The sequence below is a fragment of the Glycine soja genome, chromosome 6, assembly GCF_004193775.1.
Source record: "Glycine soja cultivar W05 chromosome 6, ASM419377v2, whole genome shotgun sequence".
NCBI classification, from domain to species: Eukaryota; Viridiplantae; Streptophyta; class Magnoliopsida; order Fabales; family Fabaceae; genus Glycine; species Glycine soja.
This window is the reverse complement of record NC_041007.1, coordinates 6,426,525-6,453,843: the sequence shown is the minus strand read 5'-3', so window position 1 is coordinate 6,453,843 and position 27,319 is coordinate 6,426,525. Positions and strand designations below refer to the sequence as shown.

Sequence of the window (27,319 nt, the reverse complement as noted above, 5' to 3'; positions counted from 1 at the left end):
TTGGACTTGGACTCAATTAGCGCCAAAATGTATCTCCGTCACTACTCCGAAAGTACCGTTACCTTTTTCCTTATCCAACGGACACAGGTCACTTCAATCTCCCCCAGAAAATCACAACCGTGAAACCAAACCTTCCAACTTATTCAATTCAATTTTCAAAATCGACTGCCACACCACACCAGAGTTTTCCTCAACGCACCCTTTCTCCGGCGACACCGAACCACAATAATTTCGCTTATTTTTTTCTTTTCATCAAATGCCGAAACTCTCCCTCTCTTAAATGCCCTTGATTCCTTTCAATTCATAACGCACGAGAATTTATGGCGCCACTCTGAGGCTGACGCCACCCCGTTTCGTTACAACAGACTTCGCCGAAGCCTTTTCCGCGCGTTTCGGGAACGCCACTCCAAACGGCGAGTTGTTGAGAGCAGTAACATTGCAATTCAAATCGCTGTTTTACGAGATCGGTTTCTCATCACTGCCGAAAGATGGAACAGAGCGAAACGGCGTCGGATTTAGCTCCGAGGAAATTGGTTCGCCAATTGAATTTCGCCGCCGTTTACGGAGATCCGTCGCACCTGAAACTGCCTCCACCGTCACCGTCACCGTCACCGCCACCGCCGTCGCATTCTCCGTTGCGATTGCAATTGGATTTGCTGCCGCCGGGGCAACGGCCGTGGTTATGTTCAGAGCCGCAGGAACAACAGGCGTGGTTATATTCACCGCGGCTGAAGCTAGTTTCGCCGGTTCGACGAATTCCGCACCCCGTGAAGAAGCTTCCGGTGAAGGTGTTGCAAGTGGCGTAAGTACTCTTAAAGCTCAAACGAAATTAAAAAGAAAAGAAAACGGTAGTGTTTTTGGTTTGCCCTGTCTGAATGATAAGGAATACTCGGATCGCGCTCAAGTGTATCACTGTGCGTTTAGAATGTTGAATTTTAGTGCGATTAAGATTGTGTAAGAGTGTAGGAAAAGAAGACAGTTGCTAGAAGTTAGCTTCTATTTGAAGACCTGGGTTCTTGGCTGAAATAATTTGGTAAGATGCCCCAAAAAGAATGGTTCTTGGAAAATTTAGGTTTAATTACTCATTTTGATCCCTATTTCTGAATAGGCTTTATGTTTTAGTCCTTACAATTAGAAACTACTCATATTTTAGTCCTTGGCGTCCAAAATTATAGAGACTGAGAGATTAAAAAGTGTATGGGTAAAAACTGAAACGAGTTAAAAAAAATGTATGTGTGGTGGCTAAAACTGTACTTTCTAGTTGTAGGGATTAAAATGTAAAGATTATAATTAAACCAAAATTTATAAGGGTGAGATGGTTACATAAGTACTGAAGTAGAGTGTTTTTTGGTGGAAAAAAAGAAGTGACAATCATTTCTGTAGGGGGTGGGAGGCTGGAATTGCTTCTAACTTGCTATTGATAAATCATTTCAGTAATTCAGTAATCATAAATGTTTGTTTACTTGATTTTGTTTTCTGACGTTTAAAAAAAAAAAAAAGAGGTTGGTTTGCTTGTGTCCGCATGCAATGTGGGGCTCACTGTTATCATTTTGGGGCTGGTTGTAATCATCTTAATTATGGGTAAAAAAAAAGGAAATAGTATGTATATATTTTGGGAAAACAAGTAGTATCATTACTGCTAAGCTTGGAAACTACTCAAAAGAGCTAAATTTTTTGTTAAGGAAAAAAAAAACTTTAAATATTTCACCAGCCCATATAAAGGGATTGGAGATACTGTTACATCTCTTTACTCACTATTAAAATTTGCCTCACAGTAAGAACTTTTGTACTAATTTGAATTTGTTGTTTGAGGATTTATTTGTTTTCTTTCAGAAAGCCGAAGTCTCCTAGATCACAACCTCAATGTAATGTGGAATTGAAGGACACCACTCCAAAGAAACAGAAACAGTGTAACTGCAAAAATTCTAGATGCCTCAAGTTGTAAGTACTTTAGCTTCTCTATATGAAAAGTTTTATCAAGAATACTTTATCACATAACCATGCTATATCTAAACATCCTGCATGTTTTCTTCCTGCTCTCTGTCTCTCTAATTGGCAAAACCTAATTTCGCAAATGCTAGGTACTGTGAGTGTTTTGCAGCTGGGATCTATTGTGATGGCTGCAACTGTGTAAATTGCCATAATAATGTGGATAATGAGGCTGCCAGACAGGAGGCAGTTGGAATAACATTGGAACGCAATCCAAATGCTTTCAGACCAAAAATTGCTAGCAGTCCGCTAGAAAGAAGAGATTCCAAGGTTTGTAATTCAATTTCAACTCCCTCAAACAGGTGTTATTGCTTTTTGGCATGATGCTTTTAAGTCAAGTTTTTTGTGATGATACTTACTGTTCTGGGTTTATCTGATATTTTAGTTAACTTGTGGTGCATTTAAATATCTTGTTTGAACACAGGAATGTGAAATTCAAGTAATAGGAAAGCACAATAAAGGATGTCACTGCAAGAAATCAGGTTGCCTTAAGAAGTATTGTGAGTGCTTCCAAGCCAATATCCTCTGCTCTGAAAATTGTAAATGCATGGACTGCAAGAATTTTGAAGGAAGTGATGAAAGAAGAGCAATTTTTCACAAAGATTATAATCTAGTTCACATCAAACAGGCAGCTAATGCTACCATTAGTCGAGTTGCTGGATCATCTGGCTATGGAACCCATTTAACACCCAAGAAGAGAAAAATTCATGAAATGTTTCCTGGAAAGTCAGCCATGGATCAAACTGATAACATTACTGCTCAATACCAACAGGTGATTTCTTCTTTGCATTCTTGACAGGATTTACTTGGATTTATATAAATAATAATTTACCTATTCTTTATGTGGTAGGTTCATTATCATTGGATTGGAAAATGAAAATATGTGAATCCAACAAAGCAATAACTTTGTCTTGTAATTATCGCATCACATAAATCAACATTTCAATCCTAGTTTTATCCCTTGGAACACTTTATTTCCATATTATTTTCCTGTTGGTTTAGTAATCATTTTTCTCCATCCCCAGATATCAAAACTTTATATAATGCTTTTTACATTATTTTGAATTTTAATCAGGAAATTGATCCTATGGCTTCATCGCCTTCATTTCTGTCAGATTCGTTTGTTTCTGACCCTTCCAACACAAGAATTTCAGCGTCTTCAAGATCTACATACCGGTATATAAATTTTTTAATCATTATTTGAGAAATCTATCAAACATTTTAAATATAAATTTAAAAAATGTACAACTAACAATTTATTCATGCTGAAGGTCCGTATTGGCAGATTTCTTCCAGCCACAAAATGTGAAGAATCTCTGTTCACTTTTTGTTGTTCTCTCACAAGTAGCTGCTAAGACAAATGCAGGTTTTGAGCAACTCATGGATGTGTACTATATTTATCTTGTTTAAAATAATTTGATTTATCTAATGTCTGGTGAATAATTTTGAATATTTTTGTTTGCAAATATTCCAAATTTCATGCTGGTAGGACATTTATTTAATGTTAACATCAGTTTTATTTTATTTTCCCACCTATTTTGTCCTCTTTTTATCATTTTGAAGATATTTACATATGTACTTGTAATTAAGGGATAAATTATGGGGTAGCGGTGTTATATTTCAGGATATATTTTTCTCAGGGAAGTACTAAGGAATTGGGAAAGTATTATGGTACTTTGGCAAGAGTTAACTAATGCATATCCAAAGTTAAGATTTTAAAGTATGTTTGATAAAACTTACTATTGAGTATTGAATATTTGGTTCTGTAAGCGTTGAATTTGTAATGTTTGAAGGGAAATTATAGACATATAATAAAATTAATGAGGCAATTTTTTATGAAGCTAGTGTCATTTAACAATAATTTAAGTAAGGGGTTCTGGTTAAAACCTTTAGAGACCTTCCACACACTGAATACTTTCAGTCATTTTTCACTTTTTTAATTGGTTAGGTATCCATAATCACTACTAAAATATGCCTGAAGTCTTTCATTTTCAGCCATAAATGTAATTTGGCCACAAGTGCATTATGCAGTGGCATATCTTTGGAAACATAGGTTTGAGAGTCAATGTTATATGCACTGTTCAAATACCTGTCAATATTTTTGTCTTTCTATGCTCTGCTTTCTAGCTTTCCCTATTTCCATATTTTCTCAACGTATTTTATCTGAACACAAGGCATTTTGATTGTTTTCCAACTTTCCAGAAATGATAGGCAAAGTAGACCAGCAAACAAAAACTGGGAACTTTGAAGCTTCTGTTGCTTCATCATCTAAATCACTGCAAGAAACTAGAGATGTCCACCAGCTTGTTTGTGATGATCACGTGAATAAAGATGAAGCAGATGCAGTTGATATTGCTAATTATAATAGGCCATTGTCACCAGAAACACTGGCATTGATGTGTGATGAACAGGATGATATGATTTTTGGAAATAGTTCTGCAAATGGAGTTGCATGCAACAGCACTTTGCAAAACATGATTCAAAAGTCATCTAATTCTGATGGATGCACTGATGTTTGCAGAGAGCAGGAAAGGCTTATATTGACCAAGTTCTTGGACGTTCTTCGCGGACTCGTTACTCACGGTAGCATCAAAGGTTAGGCTTTAGTGTTATTGTGTTATGGTGTTGAAGTCTTCACACTAACAACTTTGTTTGGGAAAAATTAATCGGGATATTCCTGTCTTAAGATTGTAATATTCTATTAATAGTCATTGTGGAAAGTCCCATTCAACATGGCTAACAAATATTTACCCTATGTGGTGTGACTGAAATACTAATTCAGCTGACCATGTAGTGTACCCATACCTACCTTCTTTATGATGCATCTGTACTTTGTAGTGATTTGTCTTGGGCCAATTTTATGTTAGCTGTTAGATGGTATTAACTTCTTTATGGTGTATCTTAGATGTACTTTGTAGTGATTTGTCTTAGGCCAATTCATGCTGAGAAAAGAAAGGAAGGACCAATTCCTCAGTTCATCTTTAGGTATTTGTTTTTATTGAATGCAAGAATATAGTGAAAGAATTAGTGACCTAAAAATAGCATTGGTAGTTTGTTTAAATATCGGTAACATTTGCAATTGAAAGAATAATAATCAGAACTGTTTGATCCTTTCACTCCTTGAGCTTCTATGAAGTTTTATTAAGAATCTAACTAATGCTAATTAACTAATGTTAGTTATCTTTAACGTTGTAGAAACAATGTGCTCTTCATCGACCAAGAAAGGGGAGAGAAGCAAGAAAGAGCCTGCAGACAATGCCAATATTGGTGCTGAAACTAACGTTGGGAGAGAGAAGGGAATTCATAACAACTCCTTTGGCAATTACCTCATCCCATCTGTTACTAAAATATCCCAGACAAATTATGCCGTAACTAATGGACATGGTAATAATGATCTTTCGTTGACCTGATTGATAATGAAAAATGTTGCTGTTGACAGTGTGCAGCCAGTAATTTCTGGCACTGATGTGCATGGTTATATATGATACATACAAGCCCTGTTCTCTGCTGTTAAATTAGAGCTTGTCTAGTCTAGAATTATAGGATATAACTGGAGCCTCTTTGCTGCAGTGACATCTCAACAGAATTAAGTATTGGCCTGGACACGGGTCAATTTTGATTTTACTATATAAACAGAAGTATTTTCTGTTCATAGGTAAATGACATAAGTTGTATCATTTCACATGAGTTAATATACACCAGAAAATTCTATTGAATGTTACCGTGTAAAATGTAAATATACTTGTGAAATCCATTTCTGGTATCTGAAAAACACATCGTCTATCATATTTGCTTCAAAAGAAAATAAAGATGTTTTAATAGAAGAATAATGAATATAGGAATTGGAGTAAGAGAGCTACTATTATGATACCAATAGATATTTAAGGGTTCCGAAAAGGAACTGCAGTGATCTTGAATAGGGATCCTACAGCGATAGATAGAATCCCCATAAAAATAGTTTTATTACTTTTTTTTGGCAAATGGTTGAATGAGTTTGGGTACACTGTTGAGGATCCTCTATTAACTTGCAATATGATCAAAGTAGTGTAAATAAGTGATTCTCATCTCATGAGCTAATTTTTAAGATTGAATTAGATAATTCTCACCTCATGTTGTCCGACCGATAATGGAAAGGAAAAATAGAAGGAAAAAAAAATGATGAGATCACGTTAAGCAGAGGAAAGGGATTGGTGGAGGATTGAAGATGTTGAAGGCCAATCGATTGGAGCCACTTGTTGCTATTGGATAAGTCGTTGATGAAGTTCTCAAAGTATTGGCAAGCCCCACAATTGTATCCGATTTTAGCCCTTGTCTCCCTGCATCGTTCATCCTCTTTTGAGATGATCAAATCAGAATGAAATAGAGTGAAACATGTTACACTATTTTTTATGGAAACATTGTAGCTGGAAATTGCCTCCAACGATGAAGAATGATGATCTGCAGAGGGGTTGTCAAGAAGAGAGTTGGGGGAGAAGTAATCTAGTGTAGAAGATGTAGAGTATGATTTATGAAAAGATTAATCTAATAATTTAGAGTTTTGATTCACCCTAACTTTCATCATTTTTTAATCTATCATTTATTATTATTATTATTTATAAATTAAATTTTATTATTTTTAAAAGAAATTATCATAATTTAAAATATAATTCATATATGTTCAAAAATATTTTTTCATTACAAATTTTAATTATAATATATATATATATATATATATATATATATATATATATATATATATATTCAAAAGTAATTATTTATTATAAATTTTAATTATATAAAGTAAATATTTGTCTAGACTAAAATACTAGTGTGTGTGTTTTTGAGTAACATGTAACATTTGTATTTGTTACTAAGGGTAGTGTGTATTTTAACACAAAAGGACAATGAAACACTTACATCTCTTAGGGAATGATAGCGTGAAACACATTTTTGTAATAACTTTATTTTTTAGTAGAAGTTAACGAAATTTTGATGAAAATTAAAAAAATTGAGTTTAACTTTATCAAATGCCATAAGATGGAGGGTAAATTTTTATCATATGAAGGAAAATATAAATCTTATATATTTCAGGAAAATAGTATAATTTATTTTTATTTTAATTATAATTAAATATGTTTTTAATCCTATAAAAGGATCCAGTTTTAGTTTTAGTCCTTTTAATTTTTGTTTATTTTTATCTATTTGAAATCTCTTTTTTTTTTTGTTCTTAACATTCACTTCAAGATACATCAATAACATTTATTTTAGAGATCTAATTTTTTTGTTGTATCGCATGTTAACATGTTCATAGAAATACTAGTATCACCTAATATGGTCACTTGATCTTCGTTAAATACATAAATTGTAACACTTTTTCTCGTTCAGCCTGCCCGGTGTCACAAAATGATTTAGAACAAAAACCGGGGTCGAAATGCATTAACGAGTGTCACATAACAGTGAAAGATAAAAATATTGACTTTAGCTTTTTGATGGATGAAAACATAACTTTTTATAACAACTAAAATTAAAACTCACTCATTTTATAGGTCAAAATCATATTTAAGTCTTTTAGTTATTGCAATTGATTATTTGTTGCACTGAAAATTTAGGAGAAAATGACGTCCACCTTCAAGACAGTATAACAATTGACATCGATGATAATTTATATGCATAATTTTCTTTGTATTTATGTAAAATTGTTGCGATAACCAAAGATAAATATAACAACAGTATATGCATAACGTGTTTGGTGTTTCAAGTATCAAATGTGATTTTTATGTTTTGGATATGATTTTAGAAACTAATAGTTACAACTTTTACATCCCAAACGCGATTCTTCCATATTCAACGAGTTTCCGAACTCAACGAGTTTCTTAATACGTACAAAATGTGTGTAGTAAATGGAACATTTAAGTACACCATAGATTATTTTTTCACGTGTTCGTCTTCAAAGAAAAAAAAGTTGAAATTGTAGTCTCAAATTGAGTTAATTTATTTGAGTTTACAAGTTCACATAGACTTTTGAAACTAACAATAGAAATTATAAACTTAAATTATGTATAGTAATTATTAGCCATAAGTTTCAAAATGACAGACACACAAACTCGTTCAATTATGAAAATACAACAAAATTAAAAAAATGGTATAAGTTTGAATCACATGTGATAATTAGTTTGGCTGGAAAGGTTTTACCTTAGGATAATGGTTAAAAAATTTAAAATATTTTTTTATTATGATTCATAAAATTATATTATTTATGATTTTTTATATTTTTCTATAATTTTCACAATGGAATATATTTAATTTTCTGTCATTATTTTAGTTTCCTATACTATAATATGCAATAGAATATGAAAAAAAAAACTCTAGAGAAATATAACTAATATTCTTTAGAATAAGAAAAATAATATTAAATTCAAATTCAAATAAATTATAGATGGAAAAAAGATTTAAAAAGAAAGATTTAAAATGTAAGATCTAAAAACATATCTCTCTCTAGCACCACTAGCAAGTATTTTATTTATTTTTCTTTTTGATTCTAGTTATCAACACGGAAAGAGTTGAAAAAGATTATAGATCTAATTAAGTCGAGGGAAGCGCTGACACGCGCAAACGAGAGTAGATGAACAATTAGTGCGAAACGGTGGAACCACGAAGAACAACGAAGCCGAATGAGTGATACTGTGCTTGTTGGTTGTTCTTTTATGACTAAAGATAGATTACAGTAAATTTGTGATAACTTTTCTAACACAAAAAATTGAAAAAGATAGATTTGTAAAGTTGCACAATTGACCTCAAAATTACACATGAACGAGTAATTAATATCCTCAGAAAATTATTGGAGAAAAAAATATTATTTATTTTGAATTTAACAACTTTATAGCTAAAATAAAATTTTAGACCTTTGTTTGAGTTAGGTTTCTTAAGTTAAAAATGTTTTCTTAGTTTGTCAAATAAAAATTCCATATATATCTTAGTTAAACAAAAAAATGTTTTTTCTTAAAACATCTCTACTTGATTAAATCGGTCAGTTGATCAATTTTTAACAATAACAATATCAATTTTGATTAATGTATGCAAAACGTTAATCTAATGTGATATATTTTTCTAGTTTGTCAAGTTTCACCAGGTTGAACAAGTTAGTAGAATAAATTAACAAAAAATCCATTTAATCTAACAAAAACATTTAATATTTTATCTTATAAAATAAATAATCAAATATGTTTAAAGTTAAATTTAAAATATGTTAAATTTTTTATTCTTAAAAGTTAATAAATATAATACTTATCTGTTTCAAATACTATATAGTAATGAAATAATCTAATATGATCATACAAAATAATAACAAATATTTTAAAAAAAAACACAAGTAAAAAAAATCTTTTTAATATGTTGTCGTTGTAAAAAAAGCCTTCTAATTGATTAAAAACCATTAATACTTTTTTCAAGAAAAATTATTTGAATAAAATAATATTACTTATTAGAATAAATTATGCTTGGGATCCCTCAAAATACCCTAAAATTAGGTTTTAGTTCATATAAAAGTTTAATATATTTTAGTTCCTACATTTAGCAAAAGTAATGTAATTTGAGTCCTTCATTGAAGACTATAAACGTGTTTTTATTAAAATGTAGGGACTAAATAAAATTTTATAATAACTAAAATCAAATTATGAAATATTTTAAGAATCAAAAATATATTTTATCCTTCTTATTATAAATGAAATACAAAAGTTTTCATTAGTTTATTTAATGATTATATTTTATCCTTCTTATTATAAATGAAATGCAAAATATATTTTATATTTTACTTTCCGGTTACTATTTTTTAATGATTATAAATATTTTTGTTTTCGAAATTATAAAATGACGATATTTTTTATTTTTCCATATAAGTAACTAATATAGTATTTGCATAGTTCGAAAAATATATATATCTATTAAAAATAAAGAAACAAATCAATTGTTAACTATATTAAATAAGTTTAATTTAATTGATTGAGTTATATGAGTGAATTATTATAAATTCTTCATCCTTAAGTTCAATTATTACATATAAAAAAATTGCTAGCTACATTCACGGGTACATTTTGTAACATATATTATGAATACTTAATACAACTACAAATTTTATTCTAAAGTATTTAACACGTTTTTTTATATATAATAACAACATGTGCTTTCGTAAAAAAAAAAAAATTCTCTAATTTTATACTAACCCAAATACTCCAACATCATGGATTAAATAGAAAAGAGTCATGATGACATCACGACTACCCCAAATAATAAATAAAACACCAAAAGGATTCTCAACTATGACATGGATTCAAATGGCATAATATAATGCGGGCCAAACTTGAAATGTTAATCATTTGTTGCCACCACACGAGGAATCAAATTGTTCCAAAGACTCCAAAATGGATATTGAGGTTTGAATGTAAATGCGTCTGCTGTTCCTTTATCTGTGATAATATTAGAGTGTTTTTGAAACATATTTTTTTAGTATAATTTTTTTTATTTATGTGAAAAATAAAAAAGTTAGAATTAGTAGCATTACTTTGAAGAAAAAAATCACTCACACAAAAGATAATATGATTGATAAGAACTATATAACCATTTATCATCGTTATATGAAATTAAATATTAATTTAAATAAAAGACTTTATTTTTAATTCATTTAAAACTCTTCTATTAATTTGATTATGAAAATATTCATAAATTTTTTGAGGCCAAAAACTAAAAAATTAGAATTAGTAACATTACTTTGAAAAAAAAAATCACTCACATAAAAGATGATATGATTGATAAGAACTATATAATCATTTATCATCATTATATGAAATTAAGTATTAATTCAAATAAGACTTTATTTTTAATTCATTTAAAACTCTTCTATTAATTTGATTATGAAAATATTTATAAATTTTTTTAGGCCAAAAACTAAAATGCACAACTCCCCAAAATAAAACATTACATGATATATATGTATATATACACACACACATCATATTAATCTAAATTTTCTCAAAACATACATATAAACTTAAACCACACTATAAAAATAAACTACATAAATTATAAGTCGATCAGCACTATACATAACTTTAAAGAAAACAAAAACAAATATCGCATCTTTACGTCCAGATATGAAGTCTCCAAACCGCCTCCTATTCATCTATTATCCACATACACTAGATACAGGGTCATCACAGACCCAGACCACACGTGCAACAATGCAAAGATAAACAAGCATACTTAAAACAATATACAAGTTGACAGTTAAAGCATACATAAGCTTAGGATATTTGAAAAAATAAGAAGACATGGGAGGGTAACAGTCTCTTACACTAGATCAATAATTATGACAAAATGATGTACAACCGCGTTGATACGGATATACATCCCTTTAAATGAATTTATGCTTATAAGATACCCTCGATCAAGAATTGATAATAGGCAGCTCTGTCTCAAGGAGAGGGCTGAAAAAATGCCAACTTGAATCATGGAATGCATTATAATAATCATCTGAAACTGTTTGGATTCTAAATTCATTTGTGAATCCTTGAGCAGCCAAAATATGCCCCATAGAGTTAAGAATAGGTGAGTTCTTACACAGTGACACGTGCTGCTCATATGTTTCAAAGCTGTTCCCAAATAATACCATGTTTTTTAAGAGATTCAGTTTCCAATTTGCTTGCAACAGGTTGTTATATAGCTCTGCTTCACAGTGAGGCATGAAGAACATTGTTGGCTTTAGAGCCTCTCGCCTCCCATGCTCATTTATGGACATGACAGAACAACCAAGAGCTTCCAAAACCCGAGACTCAGTTGCAGAAAGAATAGGATCAAATACCTCTATGTTTCCAATCCAACTCAAATCTCTTCTCATCAATATTGCAAGACTAAGCTGCAGTCGAGGGGGCTCATACAATTTGATGCTGCCAATACCATAAATGACCATTTGCATCTTTATCTCTGAGCCCAAAACTCTATTGAAGTAATCAACAACGGATGTTTGAATTTGATCCCTGAAAGTATGATAGAATTCAGATCCCTCAATCCTATTTATACATCTTTCCATTTTCTGCACCAATGTTGCTTCTTTGCTTGGGTCAGTCTGAGAATCTGTTGGAGTCCATGGCTCTTGTTTTTCCTCCAAAACTCCAGATTTGGTAGCTTTTCTTCTTTGTCTGCTGCGACGGGGTAAAACTACAGTCCAACCTTCATTTGTTGTGCATTTGTTTGTTAGAGTTTTCTCTGAAGCTGCCATTGAGATACAGTAATTCTCGTCTTTGATACACTGCTTCAACGTCAGAATGCAATACCAAATTCTGGATTAACTTACATAGTGTCAGTACTGGCTTTCCATGCTTAGTCATGCAAAATAAACAGACTGGTACATCTTACAAGTAACTAGTCCCATTACGAGTACTTGCCATTCATGACAAAGATCAAATTTGTGAATGCAGATTACTAAAGTAGGGAAAAACAAAAATGTTATTTGCTATAAGATTTTTTCAAAGAAACCATCGAGTATAACACCTTACGAGTACTTGCCTCAGTAGGGAAAAACAAAAATGTTATTTGCTATAAGATCAATTTAAATTGCTCAAGACAAAATATGTTCATTCTCCTCTGCCCCTTCCCCAATATAATAAAAAAATGCTATAAACAGCTGAAAGCTAATTAGCTAAACAAGTCCCATTAAGGCATATAATCAAAAAAAGCTAAAAGCATCAAGAAAACATCTATTTATTCTGCTCTGCCCCTGCCCCTGCCCCAGCATCAAGAAAACAGAAGAAGAAGAAAGAACTATTAAACAAAAGAAAAAAAAAATTGTTATCTTGCCCGTAAAAAAACAAGAGGCTGGGCGAAGAAGTATGCTACGTAGTGACTAAGAGAATCAGAGGAAATGAGAGGTTCTAGAATGCTCTGGAAAAAACTTACGTGAAGAAGTAGAACTGAAGTTAAAATGCTACTGTTGGGCCCAAGTCCATAAGTAAAAGGAATAGAGTGGAAAGTAAAATGAGTTTTAACTTTTAACAAAGTCAATAAGCAAGGCTACTTTTGGGCCCTTGTGAGCATTCTGCAAGCCCAAAACAACTGCAATCCGCACTGACCCGCATCCGCTCCGACCCGGTTTCCTCTTTCAGCAGTCAGCACGATGAACCCTAAACGCGCCGTCGCCGTCGCCGTCGCCGTCGATGCAGTTTCTCTCCGGATTCATCCTTGTCGGAAACCGACGACGCAACAGCCGCGACCCAACGTGGTTTCGCAATGCGTAAGGCTCCGGGGATCGCGATTCTCGCGGAATCCGCAACGCGACGCCGTTGCAATTGCGTTTTCTCCAAAAAACCCGCTACGCTATAGCGTGATAGCGCCGCGATAGCCGCTATTTGACAACATTGGTAGTCACTCCGTGTCCATTAACAAATGACATTTGATCCTTCGTAGCATTAACTTCAACAAATTTATTTCTTTTCTACTACAAAGTTGTGGAATTCCCACTTATCCAAAAGCTTATCCAATGAATGAATGGTCTTTCGTGCTTGTGCCCGCATATATAGTAATATATTCTTCATCAGATAAATGATAAGAAAACACTCTTACATTTTATTTTGAACACTATAATAAGCTAACATTTTATGTTGACCCTACTAATAAACAGTGAACCTGCCTGGGTTATTTTTAGTCCCCAATATGATATGTCACCCAATAATATAAAGTCTTGAAAGGTGTATCAGAATGTGTTTTAGGCTATAAGGTAAGACTAAAGTCAGATCAAGTGTGGTAATGCTGGACCTTGAATGTGATGCACTGATTTTGGAGATGTTTCAGCATTTCTTGAAAGCTATAAGGTAAGACTATTGTACCTATTTTGGACAAGTTCAGCATCACTGTGGCTTTAAATACTTTGTTGTCTATAATTCTACTTCAAACATGATTTGATTATTCTGATCTTTTACTACTTAGTCTGTGTGGACTATTTTAATGTGTGTTTATTTTTTCCTGTTTAATACCTTGTAAACATGTAATAATTTGTGTGATTACTGATCATTTCCTTCCATATATTTTTACACTCTAATGCACGAACACTTTAAATTTGACTATGTATTTATATCATACCTAAAGGGGATCTACATACCTAAAGGGGATACTGATATATGTATAGTATGGTGGTTCCCCCCTATTTGAGCTTAAGTGTCTTTATCTTTAACCCTCTTGTGTACATTTTTTCTTTAGATAATGAAGGAATCAATTTGATGACTTGAATCAAGAATTTTTATTTAAATTTGACTAAAATTATGCTTCTTCAGTAACAAAATTATTATGATGATAACAATTAGCATGTCAACCTAAGTATCAACTATATATCAAGAAAGTTGAAGATATCAAGAAATATCAAATTAATAAAACATAACCAATATATAAATATAAATATATTTTACTAATAAAAAACCATAGGAATAAGCATGAACCAGAGAAAATTAAGAAATAGCCACTGACCCGTTTGCAGCCCAGTTAATAAGGTATCAGTTGTTGTTCACAAACAACTCATTTATGACCTGCGTCTTCCCTGGAACCACCATTAGCAAACATCAGCAGCAAAAGAAGCTTATATCAAACCCACGACCTCTCTTCAACGCTACACAAACCTTATTGACTGGGTTTCTTCAAAGCTTAACCTAACTAAATAAGTAACTCATTAACTTGGTTTTTTCGAAGTGAGACCAATCTCTTTCTTCATGAACTGCCAGTTCGAACCGGGAAGTAGACCTCGTCGGGTTCAATGGAAGAAGAACAAGCTAGGGTGTTGCTTGAATGTCAAAGAGGCTAAGGTTCAATGGAAGAACAAGCATAAGGAAGAGACTAGGGTTCAGAACAATGAACAGGCTAGGGGCGCTTGAATGCGAAAGGAGCTTCAAAGTAAATATAAATTAATTTTCCTATAACTTTTTAAATGAGTAACAAAACTGCAGAAAAAAAAGAAAGAGTAATAAAACTTCTCAAATAACCTACTATTATATCTTATGTATATACGCATATTTTTAAATTCTATAATTTTATTAACAAATTAACTACAAATAATATAATGAAGTAAATCACTTAATAATAATCGAATTTATTATTTTTGAAATATATAAAAAATGATCTAACAAAGGCCTATGACGGCAGATTTGTTGCCCTTAATATAGCCAAGTCTCTTTTTTTTTTAGGGAATAAAGCCAATTCTTGAAAACTTGTTATAACTGAAGAAAAAAAATATCGATCTCTGCCATTTATTATTTTTATATTAAAAACGTGTTGTTAATATTTCTTTTTATATTATATCCAACGATGAGGATATGAAATAATTGGTCCACTGTGTACCACTAAGTCATCGTCCAGCTTGAGATCTCTCATCTCTCTTCAGAATAAAAATGAATTTTAATCCTAATAAAATAATAGCATTAAACAGTGCATCTTTCGTCATTTACCTCTTGTTCTCAAGCTGCTATGGCGGTGGTTCTCACTCTAACTGTAAAATCCAAAACAAATTGGCGGGAAAAGAAGCCATTGTAGAAGCTCAGAGTCAGAGCAAGCTCCGATCAGAGTTCCTTCAAGTCCTGCGTAGTAGGCGACCCACTCAAGGTAGTTTAACAATCAAAATTCACTCACTAATTAACTTCCTCGATCTCGCTATGTATTGCGCAACGATAATTTTAATTAAATCTGGTTCTTAATATATGTTTCAGTTCCACTAACTGTCAAACCTGCGAAGCCAGTGAAGAATCCTTTGTATCAAATGCCTCCTCCAACGAGGGAAGAGGTATTATCAACATTCATAGTATCTTTTTTTTTTTTTTTCTTTCTTTTCAATTTGTAATTCATTTTTCTAGTTCAATCACATGACAACCTTATAGATCGAGATATTGGATTCGACTCCAAAGGCAGATATAGGGAACCTTGAAGAGTTGCTCGAGGAGGAGAACTTGTACTTGAACATAGAGGTAGGTAATTAAGTGATTAATTTAATTCTTCTAGAGTTGAATTTTGAATCGATAATTTTGTTATTCTGATTTCTTTGATTTTGGATCGAAGAAAGGAGAGCAAGGACGGTTGCCGGTGATGATACTGAAGTTGAAGAGAAGTAATAAGCAGAGAAAAAAGCCCGTGGTTGTTTTTCTTCACAGTTCATACACTAACAAAGAATCCATGCGTCCATTCCTTAAGGTTGCTACTACTGATTGGTTATTTTTTTTTTTTTTTTTCATTTGCGATTGTACAATACATCTGTATGATAAATTGATTATGATCACGGTTCTGGCTTCGGTTTCTTGGTGTTTTAGGCGTATGCTTCTCGAGGATATATAGCAATTTCGGTTGATTCTCGTTACCACGGAGAACGTGCCACCAACACAACCACCTATATTGATGTACTATAAGTTTAATTGGTTTGCTATGCTTTTTTAAATTTTTATTATTATTAAGTGGTTGCTATTGGGTTTTTACCTCGTGATGAATTGCACAATGTTATTTGACTTTAATGAATTGCACAACCACCTATTTATATTTATACAATTTTATATTGTTATTAAATAGTAAATACCATTAGTATAAGTTGTACTGAATTCAAATATAAAATTAACTAACTTTTATACTATTATTATCATTTAATCCTACTAATAATTTTTAAAAATAAACTTTTTCTACTAAAATACTCTTATTTAGAACTTGATATACTAGGAATAAAAATGAGTTATTGAGTTATTGCAAATAAAATTTCAATAAATTAAAAGATACTTTTTAGATGATATAATTAAATATAAGAAGAAAATAATTATTATTAAACTCAACAAGCTTACATTAGAATCTATACTTTATTTTATAATATTAGCACCAAATAAATTGACAAACTAACTTTTTTTTTTTAACAAATGTGTTCTATTCATCCACACCAATTAAAATAATCTACCTCTGTAACGGGTATAGAATTTGGTCTGTAAATTCATTCAAATTATTATTTTAATGAATTCCATACATAATAATTGATTACTAAATCAAATTAAATTCGTATTTTAGTGATTCTGAACATAGGTAAATTTTCCTTCAAGAACATACGTTAAGCTTTAGGAGAAGTAATTTGTCTTAAAAACATATTTTTGTCTGATCGTATTGTCCTTATATAAAGAAGAAATAATGGACACTAATTTGCTTACATATTTACCCAAGATCATTCAGAAAGTGAAAAATAAGTCATCTATGTAAAATTCAAAACTGATCTTTACTTTTGTTTTGGCCCCTGCAACCTCCCCTAAAAAAAATACACAGGCACTTATATCTGCATGGAAAACCGGTGAGACGATGCCATTCATATATGACACGGTAACGCATTAATGTTTACCATCCAGCTTTAAAAATGGAACCACTTAATGCCCCAATTGATTGGTTTGAACTGTAATTATGGCAATTTAAACTTATGACTTGTTTGGTTAAAAAAAGGTGTATTATATTCCTTGATGTGGCAGGTGTGGGACTTGATTAAATTGGCAGATTATCTAACACAGAGAAGAGATATAGACCTTTCTAGGATAGGAATCACTGGAATATCACTTGGAGGTTGGTTGAGAGAAGTTAAAAGGAATATGTCAGATGGCATGTTTGATGAGACTCATCACTTCATTCACTTGTATAATTCCTTCATGCAGGAATGCATGCATGGTTTGCTGCAGTTGCTGATACTCGCTATGCTGTGGTTGTTCCTCTTATTGGCGTTCAGGTGGCATTGAATGATTGAGTGAAGCTTTTATTTAGCAAAATGTATATGTGTTTCTGAAACAACAATTTGAAAACTTTTGTGCTAAATGCTTTTGCAGGGTTTTCGATGGGCCATAGACAACGATAAATGGCAGGGTCGAGTCGATAGTATAAAGCCTCTTTTTGAGGGTAAGATATAATCTCACATGAGTTTCTGAATTTTCTTTCATGTTTATCTGTTTTATTATCTTTGCTTAAGTTAGTTCTCCTTTTACTTCAATTTTGGTTAATATAATATTGGTATTATGATTCATATAAATTCTGTAATCTTGTAGGTACCGGTTTATATTTGTAGGGATAGTGTGTGGTTTCATATGCAACATCAAATAAATTGACTTTTACATTATAATAATAGATTGCCTATAGATTAAATTACATGGTAAAGTTAGAATGGTTTTTGAGTAAGACCTAGAAGGGAAAATATAATAGTACCTAATAGGGCTACTATTCATTCAAGCATGCTAATTAATAGTGGACAACTGAACATATATTCTGAAGGTACGTACTTTAGTGTATATATATATCCCTAATGCTCTTAGCTTTATGTACGCAGTGGCACGTGCTGATTTAGGTAAAGGTGCTATTGACAAAGAAGTGGTGGAGAAGGTCAGCCAAGTTTTTATGAATCCCAAGTATCCAACTATGATTCCACCTCCAAATGAATTGCTATATGCTTTGATTTGCTTTAACATAACACGATTGACGACCATGCTTAATTGATAGCATGATACCTATCCCATAATCGCTAGCTATTCACTCACTAGGTTCAATTTCCATCTAGATCTTTGTTCTATTTATTCTAGAGTGTTTGCAGCTGATACTAATCTCAAAATTTTATATTTTTTATCAGGTGTGGAGCCGAATTGCTCCTGGTTTAGCTTCCCAATTTGATTCACCCTATTCAGTTCCAACTATCGCACCACGTGCTTTGCTTATTGTTAATGGTAAGACCCTTCTATGTGTAATGTATTGTACATTAAACATTTTCAAACCGAATCTGGCTACGTACGTTATTCATATACAACTTCATGTAATGACAATTCAAGTCAAGGTAACCACATTGCTGCTACATAAGGTTTCTGCTTCTCTAGGATATATCAATAACATTGTAAATTAACCTCTGCATCCATCCGTATTGATCAATTCAATTATTTCATTCATTTAGAATTTGTGGATTTCTTTTAGCTAACTTGGAACTGAAGCATTTGCTTGAGTGTTGGGAACTCTAGGTGCGGAAGATCCTCGGTGTCCTCTTGGAGGCTTGGAAATTCCAAGAGCAAAGGCAACCGAGGCATACAGAAAGTTTCATTGTTTAGATAATTTCAAGGTATGAACTTGTTTGGTCACTTTTGTGAGAAATTTAAACTAGTGTGATCTTCCGTTATCAGTTTCATAAGAATTGATTTAACATTTGGTTGAAACCTGCAATTTTCCCATTTAAATAAAGCACCATTTCGTAAAATACCTCTCACAATAAAAGTGCAAAGGGAGTCTCTTGAATTTAACATGCGAGTGCATGTATATTATTGTCTTTATTTGGTCATCAGCTTGATTTTTAAGATTTAATAGACTTAAGGTCTCAAGTCATGGCATGGCACCGTTGTATACGTGCAGCCTCTTTTGTTGGATGTGATAGAACTCAAAGGCATGTTTGGTTGGGGATTCTTTTTAGGATCTGTTTGGAATCCCTGACGGACAGATGGAGAAATTTTGGGTTATGGGGGCAATATTTATGTATATAAATTAGTATTTTATTTTATGGAACATAGATAATAAATGTTTATTTTTATATAATTTAAATTTAAATAATAAACAATAATTTTTAAAATATAAATTACATTATAATTATAATTATAAATAAATATAATTAACTAAATTATTAGTTTGAGTGATACTAAATTTAATCTTTCAAATAAATTTTTGAGTTTGAGATTTATGAATGAAAAATATAATTAAGAGTGAAAAACTTAAATTATGATTTAAGATTATTTTTAATTATTGATATTTTATTTTGAAAAACAACTATTGAATTTTTTTTTATTATTGAAATTTAATTGAAAGATAAAGGTAAAAGAATGCAGATTGAAAATGATAGGCAATTAAAATATTCAAATATTATGTGTGTAAAGATAAAAAGAAAAGTAATTTAAAATGAATGAGGAAAAATCTTTTATTAATTATAAATATAGTATGTAAAATACACATCTAAAAATGAAAAGAAATAGTAATATAAAATTCAAAATTTGTGAAGACAATTACCCTACAAAATTAAGTGAATGCTAATGTTTGGTTGTCTTTTTTTATCGTCTAAGAATATTATGATTGGTTGCTTTGAAATTCAGTTTATTGCAGAACCTGGAATTGGACACCAAGTAACGAGATTTATGATGAAAGAATTAGCTGATTGGTTTGACAGGTTCTTAAACCCTTAGCTCTTTCCCTCATCTGGGTTTTTCAAGCTCTGAGGTTATAAAATTATAAACCAACTTGCTCAGAGCTCAGGCTCATTGCCTCTTTCCAATCGCCTTTGTATGATTGTATGTCCGTCGTGATAATATGCAATACAAAATGCTTTACCCGTTGAAACCCACTAGCTACTATGGCTGATTTAGTGGAGGGATTGGATAATGGATATATAGTTAAGACTTAAAAGGCTGTGTTTAAGTTATATACTGCCAAATAAAATGATATATTTGCCTATTTGGTGATTAAAAATTTATTATGCGAAATTTTTTTTAAAGATTTAATTATATTTTTGCGGTAATTTAATATTTTTTTTGTTTCATTTCATCCTTGTAATTATTTTTTTGTTTTAGTCATTGTAAAATTTATTTGTTTTATTTTTTGTCTTAAAGTGTTTTACATTAAAAAAAATTCACAATTCAAAATATTTTTATACTGTTTAAAGTGTTATTTAAAATATTTTAAGAATAAAAAACAATTAAAACTTTTTTTATGTTATCACATAAGTTCAATTATCAAATAAACTGTTTTTCTACACAAAGATTAAATCACATGTATGTGATCATGTGGGTTCAATATTAAATTGATAGTAAATCAATCAAAACTAATTTATTAATCAAAGTAAATGTCAGACAACTCTCATAAACATTCTAAATCATAATATATAATATGAAGTAATATTTTTTTAATTAATTTCAAGAACTAATGAAAAATAATATAATAGGATTTTTTTCTATTATTAATTTATTATAGCTCTTAGTTGTCTTTAGACTATAATATTATTATCAAACTCTAATGAGTTAATGCATATTTTTAATCAACACATGACTTTATATATTTATTGTTCAATAACTTTGACTAAAGTCTTAATGAAGAGCTTAAACTCATTACTAAGAATTTGGATTGCTTGATTAATCACTAAGTACTTATATAGGAAAGAAATCTATTTATTTATAAATTTATTAATATTTCTTCTTAATTATATTTTATTTATAAATAAATAAATATAGATATGGGAAATATTATCTTACAAATTTTCCTAATATCCTATGAAATAAATAATAAATGAAAAGTAAATATTATTAATATCATTAAAGTAGGACAAGCATTCAATAGTTTTTATTTAATAAATAGAAAGATTTGGAAGTACAAATTATAGGAAAATTTTAACTATTCTATATATATAATTCCGATGCTTAAAAAAAACTATTCTATACAAAATTAGTAAGCTTTAGGGCCTGATTTGGTGTATTTTCCTAAAAACACTTTTAAGAGAAAAAAGTTCTCCATAAGTTAAAATAAACTCTTCATTACATAATTTTTGTAGAAATTTTCTGTTATAAGTTTTCTAGAAAATGAGATAAATATATAAATTAACTAATGAAAAATTCATTTTAACTTTAAGAGAAACTTAATTTTTTTTCTCTTAACTTTTCCATAAGCTAAAACAATTTTTTTAATTAACTAACCATTAACTAATTAATTTATAGAAATTCTTTCGTATGATTATTAATGAGAACATATCTATAAATTACCTACAAAGAGCCTTGCATGTGTACGTCAATGTAGCCTAGTGAATGTTTCGATACATTCCTTTGGATCTCGGTTGTTCAATAATGTAAACAAATACAGCATCAATTCCTTTGTCGTAATCCTTGTTAAACAATGCGGAGAATAAGTAATCAAAGTACTCACTGAGATTTGTCTTTGATAAAAAGTCAGGAACATGAAGCTTCGTTACAACTCACTATTGTTATATATTCATCAAACGACGTGATTTCCCCCTCCCCCCTCCCTCACAGCAACTTGTCATAAATTAACTTCTAAATAGGTTAAATTAGTAAATGATATATATCATTGAGGATCTTAATAGTTTTATTCCTAAATACTACACGCATTGAACAAAAATCAACGAGATGAAGAATATTAAGCATTGAATCAACTGAAATGATCACATAAAACCAATCAATTAAGTGAATATTGTTATTTATAGCATTATTATTTTTGTGATATGCAATTAATAAGCATCCACTTAATTTATTTTTCTAAAAATTTAGCAAAAACGCGAGAAAGGATAAGACAACGAGAAAGGCCACTGGTAAGTACTACCACCATAGCAGCTGGAAAGCAAGAGAGGAACATGATGAAAGTTGCACCTACGAGTCCGCTTCCCACGAGGCACGTGCGGATTCTGTTTCACCGCACGTGCCTTGAGCATTCAATAATTACCACCAACTCGCCAAAGTCACTTAATTATAAACGCGGAACGCATTTCACCAGGAGAAGCAGAACCATCGCTCAAGCTCACACTCACAGTAAAATCCAAACCAAAATGGCGGAAAATAAAGCCATTGAAGAAGCTCAGAGCAAGTTCCGTTCAGAGTTCCTTCAAGTTCTGCGTAGTAGGCGACCCGCTCAAGGTATAAAAATCAAAGTTCACTCACTAACTCCCCTAATCTCGCTATGTATTGCACAACGAGTCAACAAATCTTTTAATTAAATCTCGTTCGTTTTATATGCTTCAGTTCCATTAACAGTCGAATTCGCGAAGCCAGTGGTGAATCCTTTGCATCAGAACTCTCCTCCATCGATCGAAGAGGTATCGTATCAACATTTTTTTCCTTCAATTTCTACTTAATTTGCTGGTTCAATCGCATGAGAACCTTTTACAGATCAAGATAATGGAGTCGTGTCCGAGAACTGATATAGAGAACCTTGAAGACTTGCTCGAGGAGGAGAATCTCTATTTGAATATAGAGGTAGTAACTGATTAATTCGATTTTTCTGGAGTTGGATTTTGAATCGATAATTTTGATATTCGGATTTGATTTTGAGCGAGAGAGAGAAATTCGTTGATTATGAATCGTAGGAAGGAGAGCAAGGACGGTTGCCTTTGTTGATTTTGAAGTTGAAGGAAAGCGATAAGCAGAGAAAAAGGCCTGCAGTTGTTTTTCTTCACAGTACGAACAAATACAAAGAAGTCCTACGTCCATTGCTTAAGGTTAACAATTAACACTGCATCTTCTCTGCAATTTACTGTTCTGTTGTATGCATTTATGATAAATTGATTCTAATAACGGATTTTCTTTCTGGCTTCGGTTTATTCGTGTTTTAGGCGTATGCTTCGCGAGGATATATAGCAATTTCTGTTGATTCTCGTTACCATGGAGAACGTGCTACCAGCGCAACCACCTATCGCGATGTACGTGTTTGCCTTGCTCTGATTTATTTTTAGGTTTAGTTCTCCTGATAAATTGCGCAATTTTATTTAGGGAAAAGTTTTAGTATGAACTCGTACTTCAAATGCTTTATTAGAAATAAGAAAACTTTAGGAATTGATTTTGCTTTTGAAATCATTTTGATTTTAGGTTGTGTAACTCTAATTTGTTTGGATTTGATTAGAAATAAGAAAACTTTAGGAATTGATTTGCTTTTGAAATCATTTTGATTTTAGGTTGTGCAACTCTAATTTGTTTGGATTTGATTGCAATTCGGTTTTAATTATTTAACTGTGCTCCCCTTATTAGTTTACTTATTTACATATCCAGAGTGATGGTAATAAAGTAAATTACTTAAATTACATGAAGATTAAATTACACAAACCTCCCTTCAGGTTTGAAGAAATTACACAAGTCTCTTTTCTATTTTCTGTTCGTATTGTCTTTATATGAAGAAGAAATGGACTTTCTTTTGCTTACATATTTATTCAAGATTATTAGGAAAGTTAAAAATAAGTCATCTATATAAAATTCGAAACTGATCATGTTTTGTTTTACTTTGTTTTGCTGCTACCTCCCCGACAAAAAAATACACAGGCACTTATTTCTGCATGGAAAACTGGTGAGACGATGCCATTCATATTTGACACGGTAACTTGTTTATCATGCAGCTTTACCATATTGTAGTTAAGATGGAGCCACTTAATGCTCCAACTGATTTGTTTGAACTGTAATTATGGCAGTTTAAATTTATGATTAGTTTGGTTCAGAAATGGTGTATTATTCTTTGATCTGGCAGGTCTGGGACTTGATTAGATTGGCAGATTATCTAACACAGAGAGAGGATATAGACCCTTCTAGGATAGGAATCACTGGAATATCACTTGGAGGTTGGTTGAGAGAAGTTGAAAAGAAAATGTCAGATGGCATGCTTGATGTGACTCATCACTTATATAATTCCTTGATGCAGGAATGCATGCATGGTTTGCTGCAGTTGCTGATACTCGCTATGCTGTGGTTGCTCCTCTGATTGGCATTCAGGTGGCATTGAATGATTGAGTAAAGCTTTTATTTAGCAAAATGTGTTTCTGAAACAACAATTTGAAAACTTTTGTGCTAAATGCTTGCAGGGATTTCAATGGGCCATAGGCAACGATAAATGGCAGGCTCGAGTTGATAGTATAAAGCCTCTTTTTGAGGGTAACATAACGTCAAACGAGTTTTCTGAAATTTCTTTCATGTTTTACCTGTTTTCCTATCTTTGCTTAAGTTACTTCTCCTTGTATTTCAATTTTTTTGGTTTATATAATATTGGAATTACTATTCACAAATCCTGTAATCTTGTAGGTAGCAGTTTTTACTTGTGGGATATAGTGTATGATTTCATATGCAAGATTAAATAAATTCTTAAAATTGATTATGCCTATGGATTAAATTAAATGGTGAAGTTGGAGCGGTGTTTAAGACCTATAAGGGAAAATATGATATGAATCTTGGTCCTATCTGTTGGGATTCATTCAAGCATGCTAAAAGTGGAAAACTGAACATATATTCTGAAGGTACTTTGGTATATTTATCCCTAATGCTGTTAGTTTTGTGGATGTAGCGGCTCGTGATGATTTGGGTAAAGGTGCTATTGACAAAGAAGTGGTGGAGAAGGTCAGCCAAGTTTTTATGAATCCAACTATGATTCCGTCTCCAAATGAATCGCTATAAGCTTTGATTTATTGCTTTAACTAAACATGATTACAATGCTTGGTACCATGATACTTATCCCACAATTGCTAGTTATTCAGTATTCACCCACTGCGCACAATTTCCATCTAGAGAGCTTTGTTTTTGTTATTCTACAGTGTTTGCAGTTGATTCTTGATACTATATACTAATCTCAATTTTATATTTCTGATCAGGTGTGGGACCGAATTGCTCCTGGTTTAGCTTCCCAATTTGACTCACCTTATTCAGTTCCAACTATCGCACCACGTCCTTTGCTTATTGTTAATGGTAAGACCCTTGTATATATTGTACATTAAACATTTTCAAAATGAATCAGGCTATCTTATTCATATACAACGGCATATATTGACAATTCAGGTAACCACTCTGCTGCAACATAAGCTTTTTGCTTCTTTAGGATATATCAATAAATCGTAGACCCCTGTATTAGTCAATTTAGTTATCCCGTTCATTTAGATTTTGTGGATTTTTTTTAAGCTAACTTGGAATTGAAGCATTTGCTTGGGTTTTGGGAACTCTAGGTGCGGAAGATCCTCGGTGTCCCGTTGCAGGCTTGGAAATTCCAAGGGCACAAGCAAGCCAGGCATATGGACAGTTTGACTGTTTAGATAATTTCAAGGTATGAACTTGTATAGTTTGGTCACTTTGATGACAAATTTAAATTTGCCAGTGATCTTCCGTTATTAGTTTAATAAGAATATATTTAACTGTTGGTCGAAACGTGCAATTCTCCTCCGGTTTCAACAAAGCATCATTTCATAAAAAACCTCGCATAATAGAAGTGGAAAGGAAGTCCCTTGAATTTAACATGGGCTTTCCAAAGTATGGCAAACACATTAGAGTGCATGTCTATTGTTGACTTTATTTGTTCAGCTTGACTTGTAAGATTTAATAGACATAACATCTCAAGTCACAAGGCTCTTAAAATTTGCGTTTCAACTTAACTCAATCTTACTAAGCCATTTTGAAGAAGAGAATTTCCTTCCACTTATATATACTTTAATTTACTCATATCACTAGTCGATGTTGATGTGGAATTTCCAACATGGACACCATTGAAGGTGCAGCCTCTTATATTGGATGCGATTGTGAGAAGAGCTTAGCTGAGTGTTTGGTTGGGGATTCTTTTTAGGGTATGTTTGTAATTTAGTTTTGGAGTGAAAGAAAAGAGAAATATTTTAGTTTTATAGTAAGGCGGTGTTGATGATTGGTTGCTTTCTTATTTGTCCTAATTTATGATTGGTTGCTTTCTTATTTGTCCTAATTTATGATTGGTTGCTTTGAGATGTAGATTATTACAGAACCTGGAGTTGGACACCAATTAACGAGACTTCAAGTGAAAGAATCATCTTATTGGTTTGACAGGTTCTTGAACCCTTAGCCCGTGCCCTCATATGTGTTCATCAAGCCCTGTGTGGTTGTTGCTCTAGCTCATTGCCTCATTTCTATTGTCATTGTGTCATGATATCAAAGTCAATAAATTGTCAAATAGAAATCATCATCATGATGACTCTTAAGGTACAGTCAATAAATTTATTATGTATGATGGTGTGTAATTGAATGATAGTAAAAAAAAAATTATATTGTCATTGCATATATTATTTATTCAAACTTTTTTTGCCCCGTTATAATAACATGTTAATTCATCAACATTGTTCCAGGACAAAATCAATTTTCTACAAATTTGTCAAACATGGCAACGAGTTAAGCATGTTACGAAAGAGCAATATTACTGTGCAGACAAATTCATGGCAAAAACCTTGATACATTCAAGTTAGATGCAGTAATTAAGCTAATAAATTAGTAACATATTTTTTTTATAAAATAAATTGGTAATATTGTTGTGCAATTGAAGGGTAAATATGACAAAGATTTACACCAATGAATTTTATTAAAACTTATGTTTATGAGTTTTTCTTTTATTTATATGATATTTAATTTTTATTTTTTTTCTTAATATGAGATTTCAGCTCACTTCTATTCTAATAAATTTGTACTAACTAATAAATGTATAAAAAATATAGTAACCAATAGAAATAACTAAACATTAATTAATAATCCCTCAATAGTTGACTTGACTGAGTGCACCTTAAGCAAACGCAATAAAGGTATCTGACCAGTAATGGAAAATTATA

General features: G+C 31.7%; 4 protein-coding genes across 9 annotated transcripts; 3 read left to right on the top strand and 1 right to left on the bottom strand.

Annotated features, from left to right (window-relative positions):
- On the top strand, positions 1 to 5,705 carry LOC114415131 (protein tesmin/TSO1-like CXC 5). Its single transcript, XM_028379688.1, has 8 exons — positions 1 to 802; positions 1,834 to 1,941; positions 2,082 to 2,259; positions 2,414 to 2,761; positions 3,065 to 3,165; positions 3,261 to 3,355; positions 4,192 to 4,584; positions 5,185 to 5,705. Exons 1-8 carry the CDS (start codon positions 489 to 491, stop codon positions 5,397 to 5,399), a joined length of 1,752 nt encoding a protein of 583 aa, XP_028235489.1. The 5' UTR covers positions 1 to 488; the 3' UTR covers positions 5,400 to 5,705.
- A 5,327-nt stretch (positions 5,706 to 11,032) lies between these two features.
- LOC114415130 (protein SENSITIVITY TO RED LIGHT REDUCED 1-like) lies at positions 11,033 to 14,897 on the bottom strand. Of its 2 annotated transcripts, none has more exons than XM_028379686.1 (2): positions 14,476 to 14,897; positions 11,033 to 12,299 (listed from the first exon to the last, which is right to left on the bottom strand). In XM_028379686.1, the coding sequence occupies exon 2, from the start codon at positions 12,236 to 12,238 to the stop codon at positions 11,408 to 11,410; it is 831 nt and encodes a 276-aa protein (XP_028235487.1). In that variant the 5' UTR covers positions 12,239 to 12,299; positions 14,476 to 14,897; the 3' UTR covers positions 11,033 to 11,407. The 2 variants fall into 2 exon arrangements, with proteins under 2 accessions (XP_028235487.1, XP_028235488.1); XM_028379687.1 differs by lacking the exon at positions 14,476 to 14,897 and adding an exon at positions 12,916 to 14,384.
- A 419-nt stretch (positions 14,898 to 15,316) lies between these two features.
- On the top strand, positions 15,317 to 20,488 carry LOC114415126 (putative esterase YitV). 5 transcript variants are annotated; one of them, XR_003667314.1, is made up of 13 exons: positions 15,317 to 15,600; positions 15,705 to 15,778; positions 15,873 to 15,959; positions 16,051 to 16,182; positions 16,299 to 16,385; positions 17,281 to 17,334; positions 17,478 to 17,568; positions 17,658 to 17,728; positions 17,826 to 17,895; positions 18,320 to 18,372; positions 18,617 to 18,710; positions 18,952 to 19,093; positions 20,109 to 20,133. XR_003667314.1 is itself a non-coding variant. In XM_028379672.1 (13 exons), the coding sequence occupies exons 1-13, from the start codon at positions 15,390 to 15,392 to the stop codon at positions 20,196 to 20,198; spliced, it is 1,212 nt and encodes a 403-aa protein (XP_028235473.1). In that variant the 5' UTR covers positions 15,318 to 15,389; the 3' UTR covers positions 20,199 to 20,488. The 5 variants fall into 5 exon arrangements, 3 of the variants coding, with proteins under 3 accessions (XP_028235474.1, XP_028235473.1, XP_028235475.1); XM_028379672.1 differs by having other exon boundaries at positions 15,318 to 15,600; positions 18,996 to 19,093; positions 20,109 to 20,488; XM_028379673.1 differs by lacking the exon at positions 17,281 to 17,334 and having other exon boundaries at positions 18,996 to 19,093; positions 20,109 to 20,488.
- A 1,842-nt stretch (positions 20,489 to 22,330) lies between these two features.
- On the top strand, positions 22,331 to 26,812 carry LOC114415125 (putative esterase YitV). Its single transcript, XM_028379671.1, has 13 exons — positions 22,331 to 22,649; positions 22,755 to 22,828; positions 22,902 to 22,988; positions 23,099 to 23,230; positions 23,345 to 23,431; positions 24,045 to 24,098; positions 24,247 to 24,337; positions 24,418 to 24,488; positions 24,578 to 24,647; positions 25,054 to 25,106; positions 25,358 to 25,451; positions 25,706 to 25,803; positions 26,476 to 26,812. Exons 1-13 carry the CDS (start codon positions 22,370 to 22,372, stop codon positions 26,563 to 26,565), a joined length of 1,281 nt encoding a protein of 426 aa, XP_028235472.1. The 5' UTR covers positions 22,331 to 22,369; the 3' UTR covers positions 26,566 to 26,812.
- The last annotated feature ends 507 nt before the right edge of the window (positions 26,813 to 27,319 follow it).

Coding starts and splice junctions, on each gene's coding strand:
- LOC114415131 (XM_028379688.1), top strand. CDS start 489: ATGGAACAGAGCGAAACGGCGTCGGATTTAGCTCCGAGGAAATTGGTT. Junction 3,166..3,260: donor TCTTCAAGATCTACATACCG/GTATATAAATTT, acceptor TTCATGCTGAAG/GTCCGTATTGGCAGATTTCT. Junction 4,585..5,184: donor TACTCACGGTAGCATCAAAG/GTTAGGCTTTAG, acceptor TTAACGTTGTAG/AAACAATGTGCTCTTCATCG.
- LOC114415130 (XM_028379686.1), bottom strand. CDS start 12,238: ATGGCAGCTTCAGAGAAAACTCTAACAAACAAATGCACAACAAATGAA.
- LOC114415126 (XM_028379672.1), top strand. CDS start 15,390: ATGAATTTTAATCCTAATAAAATAATAGCATTAAACAGTGCATCTTTC. Junction 17,335..17,477: donor TGCCATTCATATATGACACG/GTAACGCATTAA, acceptor TTGATGTGGCAG/GTGTGGGACTTGATTAAATT. Junction 18,711..18,995: donor TGCTTTGCTTATTGTTAATG/GTAAGACCCTTC, acceptor TGGGAACTCTAG/GTGCGGAAGATCCTCGGTGT.
- LOC114415125 (XM_028379671.1), top strand. CDS start 22,370: ATGATGAAAGTTGCACCTACGAGTCCGCTTCCCACGAGGCACGTGCGG. Junction 24,099..24,246: donor TGCCATTCATATTTGACACG/GTAACTTGTTTA, acceptor TTGATCTGGCAG/GTCTGGGACTTGATTAGATT. Junction 25,452..25,705: donor TCCTTTGCTTATTGTTAATG/GTAAGACCCTTG, acceptor TGGGAACTCTAG/GTGCGGAAGATCCTCGGTGT.